At 48.8% G+C, this 13,219-nt stretch overlaps 1 protein-coding gene across 5 annotated transcripts in view; it reads right to left on the reverse strand.

Moving 5' to 3' along the window:
• Positions 1 to 13,219, reverse strand: part of LOC134966322 (zinc finger protein 569-like) — a 232,370-nt gene that overhangs the window by 52,356 nt on the left and 166,795 nt on the right. For all 5 annotated transcript variants that reach the window (XR_010188623.1, XM_063942969.1, XM_063942968.1 and 2 more), the window contains one exon: positions 10,091 to 10,165. Coding sequence is in view for 4 of the 5 variants with exons in the window: in XM_063942969.1 (XP_063799039.1) it covers positions 10,091 to 10,165 (75 nt within the window). In the remaining variant the exon portion in view is untranslated. The remainder of the gene's footprint in view (positions 1 to 10,090; positions 10,166 to 13,219) is intronic.

The following is a 13,219-nucleotide window of genomic DNA, read 5'->3' on the forward strand; positions in this document are numbered from 1 at the left end:
CCGTATTATCAGGCGCAGTCCTTTCGGCCCCATAAGGGCAAGCGGGCAAAAGGCGCCTCATTTCTGCCCCGTGGCAGAGGGAGAGGAAAAAGGATGCAAAAAACAGCCAGTTCCCAGGAACAAAAGCCCTCTCCCGCCTCCGCAAAGTCCTCAGCATGACGCTGGGGCTTTACAAGCGGACTCAGGCACGGTGGGGGCCCGTCTCAAGAAGTTCAGTGCGCAGTGGGCCCACTCGCAAGTGGACCCCTGGATCCTTCAGGTGGTATCTCAGGGGTACAAATTGGAATTCGAGACGTCTCCCCCTCGCCGTTTTCTAAAGTCTGCTTTACCGACGTCTCCCTCAGACAGGGAGGCAGTATTGGAAGCCATTCACAAGCTGTATTCCCAGCAGGTGATAATCAAGGTACCCCTCCTACAACAGGGAAAGGGGTACTATTCCACACTATTTGTGGTACCGAAGCCGGACGGCTCGGTGAGACCAATTTTAAACCTAAAATCCTTGAACACTTACATACAAAGGTTCAAATTCAAGATGGAGTCACTCAGAGCAGTGATTGCAAACCTGGAAGAAGGGGACTATATGGTGTCTCTGGACATCAAGGATGCTTACCTACATGTCCCAATTTACCCTTCTCACCAAGGGTACCTCAGGTTTGTGGTACAGAACTGTCACTATCAGTTTCAGACGCTGCCGTTTGGATTGTCCACGGCACCCCGGGTCTTTACCAAGGTAATGGCCGAAATGATGATACTCCTTCGAAGGAAGGGAGTTTTAGTTATCCCTTACTTGGACGATCTCCTGATAAGGGCAAGATCCAGGGAACAGTTGGAAGTCGGGGTAGCACTATCTCAGATAGTGCTGCGCCAGCACGGTTGGATTCTCAATATTCCAAAATCGCAGCTGATCCCGACGACACGACTTCTATTCCTAGGGATGATCCTGGACACAGTCCAGAAAAAGGGTTTCTCCCGGAGGAGAAAGCCAGGGAGTTATCCGAACTAGTCAGAAATCTCCTAAAACCAGGCCAAGTCTCAGTGCATCAATGCACAAGGGTCCTGGGAAAGATGGTGGCTTCTTACGAAGCAATCCCATTCGGCAGATTCCACGCAAGAACCTTCCAGTGGGATCTGCTAGACAAATGGTCCGGGTCGCATCTTCAGATGCATCAGCGGATAATCTTGTCACCAAGGACAAGGGTGTCTCTCCTGTGGTGGTTGCAGAGTGCTCATCTTCTAGAGGGCCCGCAGATTCGGCATTCAGGACTGGGTCCTGGTGACCACGGATGCCAGCCTGAGAGGCTGGGGAGCAGTCACACAGGGAAGAAATTTCCAGGGCTTGTGGTCAAGCCTGGAGACATCACTTCACATAAATATCCTGGAGCTAAGGGCCATCTACAATGCTCTAAGCCTAGCAAGACCTCTGCTTCAAGGTCAGCCGGTGCTGATCCAGTCAGACAACATCACGGCAGTCGCCCACGTAAACAGACAGGGCGGCACAAGAAGCAGGAGGGCAATGGCAGAAGTTGCAAGGATTCTTCGCTGGGCGGAAAATCATGTGATAGCACTGTCAGCAGTGTTCATTCCGGGAGTGGACAACTGGGAAGCAGACTTCCTCAGCAGACACGACCTCCACCCGGGAGAGTGGGGACTTCACCCAGAAGTCTTCCACATGATTGTGAACCGTTGGGAAAAACCAAAGGTGGACATGATGGCGTCCCGCCTCAACAAAAAACTAGACAGGTATTGCGCCAGGTCAAGGGACCCTCAGGCAATAGCTGTGGACGCTCTGGTAACACCGTGGGTGTACCAGTCAGTGTATGTGTTCCCTCCTCTGCCTCTCATACCCAAGGTACTGAGAATCATAAGAAGGAGAGGAGTAAGGACTATACTCGTGGCTCCGGATTGGCCAAGAAGGACTTGGTACCCGGAACTTCAAGAGATGCTCACAGAGGACCCGTGGCCTCTACCTCTAAGAAAGGACCTGCTCCAGCAGGGACCCTGTCTGTTCCAAGACTTACCGCAGCTGCGTTTGACGGCATGGCGGTTGAACGCCGGATCCTGAAGGAAAAAGGCATTCCGGATGAAGTCATCCCTACCCTGATCAAAGCCAGGAAGGATGTAACCGTACAGCATTATCACCGTATTTGGCGTAAATATGTTGCGTGGTGCGAGGCCAGGAAGGCCCCTACAGAGGAATTTCAACTGGGTCGTTTCCTGCATTTCCTGCAAACAGGACTGTCTATGGGCCTAAAATTAGGGTCCATTAAGGTTCAAATTTCGGCCCTGTCGATTTTCTTCCAGAAAGAACTGGCTTCAGTTCCTGAAGTTCAGACGTTTGTCAAGGGGGTACTGCATATACAGCCTCCTTTTGTGCCTCCAGTGGCACCTTGGGATCTCAATGTAGTTTTGGGGTTCCTAAAATCACATTGGTTTGAACCACTCACCACTGTGGACTTAAAATATCTCACATGGAAAGTGGTAATGCTGTTGGCCCTGGCTTCAGCCAGGCGTGTCTCAGAATTGGCGGCTTTATCCTATAAAAGCCCTTACCTAATTTTTCATACGGACAGGGCAGAATTGAGGACTCGTCCTCAATTTCTCCCTAAGGTGGTTTCAGCGTTTCACTTGAACCAGCCTATTGTGGTACCTGCGGCTACTAGGGACTTGGAGGACTCCAAGTTGCTGGACGTAGTCAGGGCCCTGAAAATATATGTTTCCAGGACGGCTGGAGTCAGAAAATCTGACTCGCTGTTTATCCTGTATGCACCCAACAAGCTGGGTGCTCCTGCTTCTAAGCAGACTATTGCTCGTTGGATTTGTAGTACAATTCAGCTTGCACATTCTATGGCAGGCCTGCCACAGCCAAAATCGGTAAAAGCCCATTCCACAAGGAAGGTGGGCTCATCTTGGGCGGCTGCCCGAGGGGTCTCGGCTTTACAACTTTGCCGAGCAGCTACTTGGTCAGGGGCAAACACGTTTGCTAAATTCTACAAATTTGATACCCTGGCTGAGGAGGACCTGGAGTTCTCTCATTCGGTGCTGCAGAGTCATCCGCACTCTCCCGCCCGTTTGGGAGCTTTGGTATAATCCCCATGGTCCTTACGGAGTTCCCAGCATCCACTAGGACGTCAGAGAAAATAAGAATTTACTTACCGATAATTCTATTTCTCGTAGTCCGTAGTGGATGCTGGGCGCCCATCCCAAGTGCGGATTGTCTGCAATACTTGTACATAGTTATTGTTACAAAAATCGGGTTATTATTGTTGTGAGCCATCTTTTCAGAGGCTCCTCTGTTATCATGCTGTTAACTGGGTTCAGATCACAGGTTGTACGGTGTGATTGGTGTGGCTGGTATGAGTCTTACCCGGGATTCATAAATCCTTCCTTATTGTGTACGCTCGTCCGGGCACAGTATCCTAACTGAGGCTTGGAGGAGGGTCATAGGGGGAGGAGCCAGTGCACACCAGGTAGTCCTAAAGCTTTACTTTTGTGCCCAGTCTCCTGCGGAGCCGCTATTCCCCATGGTCCTTATGGAGTTCCCAGCATCCATTACGGACTACGAGAAATAGAATTATCGGTAAGTAAATTCTTATTATTTTTAATAACTTTGTGTATTAAACAAAGTTTGTGTACATTGAGCAATCAAAAAAATAAGAATTTACTTACCGATAATTCTATTTCTCGTAGTCCGTAGTGGATGCTGGGAACTCCGTAAGGACCATGGGGAATAGCGGCTCCGCAGGAGACTGGGCACAAAAGTAAAGCTTTAGGACTACCTGGTGTGCACTGGCTCTTCCCCCTATGACCCTCCTCCAAGCCTCAGTTAGGATACTGTGCCCGGACGAGCGTACACAATAAGGAAGGATTTTGAATCCCGGGTAAGACTCATACCAGCCACACCAATCACACCGTACAACCTGTGATCTGAACCCAGTTAACAGCATGATAACAGAGGAGCCTCTGAAAAGATGGCTCACAACAATAATAACCCGATTTTTGTAACAATAACTATGTACAAGTATTGCAGACAATCCGCACTTGGGATGGGCGCCCAGCATCCACTACGGACTACGAGAAAAAGAATTATCGGTAAGTAAATTCTTATTTTCTCTGACGTCCTAGTGGATGCTGGGAACTCCGTAAGGACCATGGGGATTATACAAAAGCTCCCAAACGGGCGGGAGAGTGCGGATGACTCTGCAGCACCGAATGAGAGAACTCCAGGTCCTCCTGAGCCAGGGTATCAAATTTGTAGAATTTAGCAAACGTGTTTGCCCCTGACCAAGTAGCTGCTCGGCAAAGTTGTAAAGCCGAGACCCCTCGGGCAGCCGCCCAAGATGAGCCCACCTTCCTTGTGGAATGGGCTTTTACCGATTTTGGCTGTGGCAGGCCTGCCACAGAATGTGCAAGCTGAATTGTACTACAAATCCAACGAGCAATAGTCTGCTTAGAAGCAGGAGCACCCAGCTTGTTGGGTGCATACAGGATAAACAGCGAGTCAGATTTTCTGACTCCAGCCGTCCTGGAAACATATATTTTCAGGGCCCTGACTACGTCCAGCAACTTGGAGTCCTCCAAGTCCCTAGTAGCCGCAGGTACCACAATAGGCTGGTTCAAGTGAAACGCTGAAACCACCTTAGGGAGAAATTGAGGACGAGTCCTCAATTCTGCCCTGTCCGTATGAAAAATTAGGTAAGGGTTTTTATAGGAAAAAGCCGCCAATTCTGAGACACGCCTGGCTGAAGCCAGGGCCAACAGCATTACCACTTTCCATGTGAGATATTTTAAGTCCACAGTGGTGAGTGGTTCAAACCAATGTGATTTTAGGAACCCCAAAACTACATTGAGATCCCAAGGTGCCACTGGAGGCACAAAAGGAGGCTGTATATGCAGTACCCCCTTGACAAACGTCTGAACTTCAGGAACTGAAGCCAGTTCTTTCTGGAAGAAAATCGACAGGGCCGAAATTTGAACCTTAATGGACCCTAATTTTAGGCCCATAGATAGTCCTGTTTGCAGGAAATGCAGGAAACGACCCAGTTGAAATTCCTCTGTAGGGGCCTTCCTGGCCTCGCACCACGCAACATATTTACGCCAAATACGGTGATAATGCTGTACGGTTACATCCTTCCTGGCTTTGATCAGGGTAGGGATGACTTCATCCGGAATGCCTTTTTCCTTCAGGATCCGGCGTTCAACCGCCATGCCGTCAAACGCAGCCGCGGTAAGTCTTGGAACAGACAGGGTCCCTGCTGGAGCAGGTCCCTTCTTAGAGGTAGAGGCCACGGGTCCTCTGTGAGCATCTCTTGAAGTTCCGGGTACCAAGTCCTTCTTGGCCAATCCGGAGCCACGAGTATAGTCCTTACTCCTCTCCTTCTTATGATTCTCAGTACCTTGGGTATGAGAGGCAGAAAAGGGAACACATACACTGACTGGTACACCCACGGTGTTACCAGAGCGTCCACAGCTATTGCCTGAGGGTCCCTTGACCTGGCGCAATACCTGTCTAGTTTTTTGTTGAGACGGGACGCCATGATGTCCACCTTTGGTTTTTCCCAACGGTTCACAATCATGTGGAAGACTTCTGGGTGAAGTCCCCACTCTCCCGGGTGGAGGTCGTGTCTGCTGAGGAAGTCTGCTTCCCAGTTGTCCACTCCCGGAATGAACACTACTGACAGTGCTATCACATGATTTTCCGCCCAGCGAAGAATCCTTGCAACTTCTGTCATTGTCCTCCTGCTTCTTGTGCCGCCCTGTCTGTTTACGTGGGCGACTGCCGTGATGTTGTCTGACTGGATCAGCACCGGCTGACCTTGAAGCAGAGGTCTTGCTAGGCTTAGAGCATTGTAGATGGCCCTTAGCTCCAGGATATTTATGTGAAGTGATGTCTCCAGGCTTGACCACAAGCCCTGGAAATTTCTTCCCTGTGTGACTGCTCCCCAGCCTCTCAGGCTGGCATCCGTGGTCACCAGGACCCAGTCCTGAATGCCGAATCTGCGGCCCTCTAGAAGATGAGCACTCTGCAACCACCACAGGAGAGACACCCTTGTCCTTGGTAACAAGATTATCCGCTGATGCATCTGAAGATGCGACCCGGACCATTTGTCTAGCAGATCCCACTGGAAGGTTCTTGCGTAGAATCTGCCGAATGGGATTGCTTCGTAAGAAGCCACCATCTTTCCCAGGACCCTTGTGCATTGATGCACTGAGACTTGGCCTGGTATTAGGAGATTTCTGACTAGTTCGGATAACTCCCTGGCTTTCTCCTCCGGGAGAAACACCTTTTTTTGGACTGTGTCCAGGATCATCCCTAGGAATAGAAGTCGTGTCGTCGGGATCAGCTGCGATTTTGGAATATTGAGAATCCAACCGTGCTGGCGCAGCACTATCTGAGATAGTGCTACTCCGACTTCCAACTGTTTCCTGGATCTTGCCCTTATCAGGAGATCGTCCAAGTAAGGGATAACTAAAACTCCCTTCCTTCGAAGGAGTATCATCATTTCGGCCATTACCTTGGTAAAGACCCGGGGTGCCGTGGACAATCCAAACGGCAGCGTCTGAAACTGATAGTGACAGTTCTGTACCACAAACCTGAGGTACCCTTGGTGAGAAAGGTAAATTGGGACATGTAGGTAAGCATCTTTGATGTCCCGAGACACCATATAGTCCCCTTCTTCCAGGTTTGCAATCACTGCTCTGAGTGACTCCATCTTGAATTTGAACCTTTGTATGTAAGTGTTCAAGGATTTTAGGTTTAAAATTGGTCTCACCGAGCCGTCCGGCTTCGGTACCACAAATAGTGTGGAATAGTACCCCTTTCCCTGTTGTAGGAGGGGTACCTTGATTATCACCTGCTGGGAATATAGCTTGTGAATGGCTTCCAATACTGCCTCCCTGTCTGAGGGAGACGTCGGTAAAGCAGACTTTAGAAAACGGCGAGGGGGAGACGTCTCGAATTCCAATTTGTACCCCTGAGATACCACCTGAAGGATCCAGGGGTCCACTTGCGAGTGGGCCCACTGCGCCCTGAACTTCTTGAGACGGGCCCCCACCGTGCCTGAGTCCGCTTGTAAAGCCCCAGCGTCATGCTGAGGACTTTGCGGAGGCGGGAGAGGGCTTTTGTTCCTGGGAACTGGCTGTTTGTTGCAGCCTTTTTCCTCTCCCTCTGCCACGGGGCAGAAATGAGGCGCCTTTTGCCCGCTTGCCCTTATGGGGCCGAAAGGACTGCGCCTGATAATACGGCGTCTTCTTAGGTTGAGAAGCTACCTGGGGTAAAAATGTGGATTTTCCAGCAGTTGCCGTGGCTACCAGGTCTGATAGACCTACCCCAAATAACTCCTCCCCCTTATAAGGCAATACTTCCATGTGCCTTTTAGAATCCGCATCACCTGACCACTGCCGCGTCCATAAACCTCTTCTTGCAGAAATGGACAGCGCGCTAACTCTTGATGCCAGTCGGCAAATATCCCTCTGTGCATCACGCATATATAGAAATGCATCCTTCAAATGCTCTATAGTCAGTAATATACTGTCCCTATCTAGGGTATCAATATTTTCAGTCAGGGAATCCGACCACGCCAGGCCCGCACTGCACATCCAGGCTGAGGCGATTGCTGGTCGCAGTATAACACCCGTGTGAGTGTATATACATTTTAGGATATTCTCCAGCTTTCTATCGGCAGGTTCCTTTAGGGCGGCCGTATCAGGAGAGGGTAGTGCTACCTGTTTAGACAAGCGTGTGAGCGCTTTATCCACCCTAGGGGGTGTTTCCCAACGTGCCCTATCCTCAGGCGGGAAAGGGTACGATGCCAATAACCTTTTAGGAATTATCAGTTTTTTATCGGGGGAAACCCACGCCTCATCACGAACTTCATTTAATTCCTCGGATACAGGAAAAACTACAGGCAGTTTTTTCTCACCAAACATAATACCCTTTTTAGTGGTACTTGTATTATCAGAGATATGCAATACATTTTTCATTGCTTCAATCATGTAACGTGTGGCCCTAGTGGAAGTCACGTTTGTCTCCTCATCATCGACACTGGAGTCAGTATCCGTGTCTGCCATTTGAGGTAACGGGCGTTTTAAAGCCCCTGATGGCGTTTGAGACCCCTGGACAGGCACAAACTGAGTAGCCGGCTGTCTCATGACGTCAACTGTCTGTCGTAAAGAGCTGACACTGTCACGCAATTCCTTCCATGAGCTCATCCACTCAGGTGTCGACTCCCTAGGGGGTGACAACTCTATAATAGGCAATTGCTCCGCCTCCATCTCATTTTCCTCCTCAAACATGTCGACACAATCGTACCGACACACCGCACACACACAGGGAATGCTCTGATAGAGGACAGGACCCCACTAGCCCTTTGGGGAGACAGAGGGAGAGTATGCCAGCACACACCAGAGCGCTATATATAGACAGGAATACCACTATAAAATGTGCTTTTCCCTTTATAGCTGCTGTTAGTATTAAAACTGCGCCAAATTAGTGCCCCCCTCTCTTTTTTACCCTTATCTGTAGTGCAGGACTGCAGGGGAGAGTCAGGGAGACGTCCTTCCAGCGGAGCTGTGATGGAAAATGGCACCCGTGTGCTGAGGAGATAGGCTCCGCCCCCTTCTCGGCGGCCTTTTCTCCCGCTTTTTGGTGAGTTCTGGCAGGGGTTAAAATACATCCATATAGCCCTGGGGGTTATATGTGGTGTATTTATGCCAGCCAAGGTGTTTACATTGCTGCTCAGGGCGCCCCCCCCTAGCGCCCTGCACCCTCAGTGACCGAAGTGTGCCTGAGTAACAATGGCGCACAGCTTCAAGTGCTGTGTGCTACCTTGTTGAAGACTGATGTCTTCTGCCGCCGATTTTTCCGGACCTCTTCTTGCTTCTGGCTCTGTAAGGGGGCCGGCGGCGCGGCTCTGGGACCGAGCTCCGAGGCTGGGCCTGTGTTCGGTCCCTCTGGAGCTAATGGTGTCCAGTAGCCTAAGAAGCCCAAGCTGGCTGCAAGCAGGCAGGTTCGCTTCTTCTCCCCTTAGTCCCTCGATGCAGTGAGCCTGTTGCCAGCAGGTCTCACTGAAAATAAAAAACCTAAAACTAAACTTTCACTAAGAAGCTCAGGAGAGCCCCTAGTGTGCACCCTTCTCGGCCGGGCACAAAAATCTAACTGAGGCTTGGAGGAGGGTCATAGGGGTAGGAGCCAGTGCACACCAGGTAGTCCTAAAGCTTTACTTTTGTGCCCAGTCTCCTGCGGAGCCGCTATTCCCCATGGTCCTTACGGAGTTCCCAGCATCCACTAGGACGTCAGAGAAACAAAGGTTACACTATCTCACTCTCAGTCAAAAAAGTCCGTATTTCGGAATATTCCGTATTTCGGAATATTTGGATATGGGATACTCAACCTGTACTGCCAAAGTGCAGATAACCAATTTTTATATACAGTACTACAGTGGAACAGATTCTCCTCTAACCTATCTTCAGCTAGACAGTACACACACACAACAAAGGCGAGCGCTCAATACTTCCTTTCCTTACACAAGATGACAATAGAATCAATAAAAATAACAGGTGAACTCAACTAAATATTTGCCTTATTAAAGGGTATAGCCACCTGAAAATATATCATTTTTTGAATTGTCCTTCCTACCAAACAGTATTTTGTTGGCATCCCTTCCCCTTTGGAACTTCATAATTTCTTGTAATGAGCAAAATCCTTTCACTTAACATACATCCCTGAGAGTTACTGCTTATTGTCCCCACTGCTTGAGTCTTAGCAGGAGAGATCTGGCGCAGAGGTTGTAGATGAAAGCGAACTGCTGATTGAAGGAGCACCCATGAACACTAACAAGTACACTTTACCTTCTGTGACACAACTCTAGTTACAGGACAGCTGTGATCAATGTCCGGTTACAAAAACGCATGCTCCCTGCCACTGAGTGAGCTCAGCCATTGGTATTCTCGCTGTTAGATGAGCAAGAGATCAACGGCAAATATACAGTTTTCTATTTTTTATAGGCATATACTCTTAAGCAATTTTTTGAATACCTGTTATAATGACACATTTCCATTAAGGAAGCTGAAAAAATAATAGACATGTACTTACCTGTACTGTAACTGTCTGTTAATTCATCTTCTTCATAGGGGCAATCATCTTCCTCTTCTTTCGCCATGACAGGGGCTGCAACAGCAGCAAAGTACATCCATGAAATTGTAAGACAACCTCAAGTACTGTATATTATTGGATAGTGCCTAGAGACTGTTGAAAACACAGCAATGATGGCAAAACCACTGACAAGTATCATAAAGCATCGCATGCCAGTGCTAGAAGCACACTTTCACCAAAATGTAAAAAAAAAAAAAAAAAAAATTCATACTGTCTGTTCATCTATACAAGTGGTTCCCAAACTCGGTCCCCAAGGACCCCCAATAGTTCATGTTTTTCATGTCACCTAGCAGGTGCACAGGTATACGCATTACTCACTGACACATTTTAAAAGATCCACAGATGGAGCTAATTATTTCACTTGTGATTCTGTGAAGAGACCTGGAAATGTGAACTGTTGGGGGTCCTTGAGGACCGAGTTTGGGAACCACTGATCTATAAGATGGGTACAGGACTATTGAGAACTGGTACTTTTCTCTGTGACTGACCACTGCCTGCTCCCACTACTTACAGCAAGTTGCCATAAGTTATCCCTGTCCTCACTGTTCCACCCTGTCAGTGGTTTAAACATAAAAACAGAAACTAGGAGAAGATGTGCTGCGCTCAACTTCTTGTTTCTTTTATGGTATCTTCGGTAGTGATGAGCCCCAATGTGAGTGATCCACAGTATCCTAAGTAGATATTGGTAAATATGTGTTATGTGACAATAATTCTTATAACCTGCAAATGATCAGTTGTCTAACTAGAAAATAAATCAACAATAAATTCTACTGGTCTGCATGGATAAAATGACATTAGATGTAAAAAATAAGAATTTACTCACCGGTAATTCTATTTCTCGTAGTCCGTAGTGGATGCTGGGAACTCCGTAAGGACCATGGGGAATAGCGGGCTCCGAAGGAGGCTGGGCACTCTAGAAAGATCTTAGACTACCTGGTGTGCACTGGCTCCTCCCACTATGACCCTCCTCCAAGCCTCAGTTAGGTACTGTGCCCGGACGAGCGTACACAATAAGGAAGGATTTTGAATCCCGGGTAAGACTCATACCAGCCACACCAATCACACCGTACAACTCGTGATATGAAACACAGTTAACAGTATGAAACAATAGAGCCTCTCAACAGATGGCTCAACAATAACCCGATTTAGTTAACAATAACTATGTACAAGTATTGCAGATAAACCGCACTTGGGATGGGCGCCCAGCATCCACTACGGACTACGAGAAATAGAATTACCGGTGAGTAAATTCTTATTTTCTCTAACGTCCTAGTGGATGCTGGGAACTCCGTAAGGACCATGGGGATTATACCAAAGCTCCCAAACGGGCGGGAGAGTGCGGATGACTCTGCAGCACTGAATGAGAGAACTCCAGGTCCTCCTCAGCCAGGGTATCAAATTTGTAGAATTTTGCAAACGTGTTTGCCCCTGACCAAGTAGCTGCTCGGCAAAGTTGTAAAGCCGAGACCCCTCGGGCAGCCGCCCAAGATGAGCCCACCTTCCTTGTGGAATGGGCATTGACAGATTTTGGCTGTGGCAGGCCTGCCACAGTATGTGCAAGCTGAATTGTACTACAAATCCAACGAGCAATAGTCTGCTTAGAAGCAGGAGCACCCAGCTTGTTAGGTGCATATAGGATAAACAGCGAGTCAGATTTTCTGACTCTAGCCGTTCTGGAAACATATATTTTCAGTGCCCTGACAACGTCTGGCAACTTGGAGTCCTCCAAGTTCCTAGTAGCCTAGGCACCACAATAGGCTGGTTCAGGTGAAACGCTGACACCACCTTTGGGAGAAACTGAGGACGAGCCCTCAATTCTGCCCTATCCATATGGAAACTCAAATAAGGGCTTTTACAAGACAAAGCCGCCAACTTTGATACTCGCCTGGCAGAAGCCAAGGCCAATAACATAACCACCTTCCACGTGAGATATTTCAGATCCACGGTTTTTAGTGGTTCAAACCAATGTGATTTTAAGAAACTCAACACCACGTTGAGATCCCAAGGTGCCACAGGAGGCACAAACGGGGGCTGACTCTGCAGCACTCCTTTTATAAATGTCTGAACTTCAGGTACTGAAGCTAGTTCTTTTTGAAAGAAAATCGACAGAGCCGAGATCTGTACCTTAATGGAACCCAATTTAAGGCCCATAGTCACTCCTGCTTGCAGGAAATGCAGAAATCGACCTAGTTGAAATTCCTCTGTTGGGGCCCTTTCGGCCTCACACCATGCAACATATTTTCGCCATATGCGGTGATAATGAGTTGCTGTAACCTCTTTCCTGGCTTTAGTAAGCGTAGGAATGACTTCCTCCGGAATGCCCTTTTCCTTCAGGATCCGGCGTTCAACCGCCATGCCGACAAACGCAGCCGCGGTAAGTCTTGGAACAGACAGGGCCCCTGCTGCCGCAGGTCCTGTCTGAGTGGCAGAGGCCATGGGTCCTCTGATATAAATTCTTGAAGTTCTGGGTACCAAGCTCTTCTTGGCCATCCACGAGTATCGTTCTTACTCCTCGCCTTCTTATTATTCTCAGTACCTTTGGTATGAGAGGCAGAGGGGAGAACACATAAACCGACTGGTACACCCACGGTGTTACCAGAGCGTCCATAGCTATCGCCTGAGGGTCCCTTGACCCGGTGCAATATCTTTTATAGCTTTTTGTTGAGGCGGGACGCCATCATGTCCACCTGTGGCCTTTCCCAATGGTGTACAATCCTATTGGAAGACTTCTGGAGGAAGTCCCCATTCTCCCGGGTGGAGGTCGTGTCTGTTGAGAAGATCTGCTTCCCAGTTGTCCACTCCGGGAATGAACACTGCTGACAGTGCTAACACATGATTTTCCGCCTATCGGAGAATCCTTGTGGCTTCTGCCATCGCCATCCTGCTTCTTGTGCCGCCCTGTTGGTTTACATGGGCGACTGCCGTGATGTTGTCTGATTGGATCAGTACCGGCTGGTTTTGAAGCAGAGGCCTTGCCGGCCTCAGGGCATTGTAAATGGCCCTCAGGTCCAGAATATTTATGTGTAGGGAAATAACCTGACTTGACCAAAGTCCCTGGAAATTTCTTCC

Source organism: Pseudophryne corroboree, chromosome 10, assembly GCF_028390025.1.
Source record: "Pseudophryne corroboree isolate aPseCor3 chromosome 10, aPseCor3.hap2, whole genome shotgun sequence".
In the NCBI taxonomy this organism is placed as follows: Eukaryota; Metazoa; Chordata; class Amphibia; order Anura; family Myobatrachidae; genus Pseudophryne; species Pseudophryne corroboree.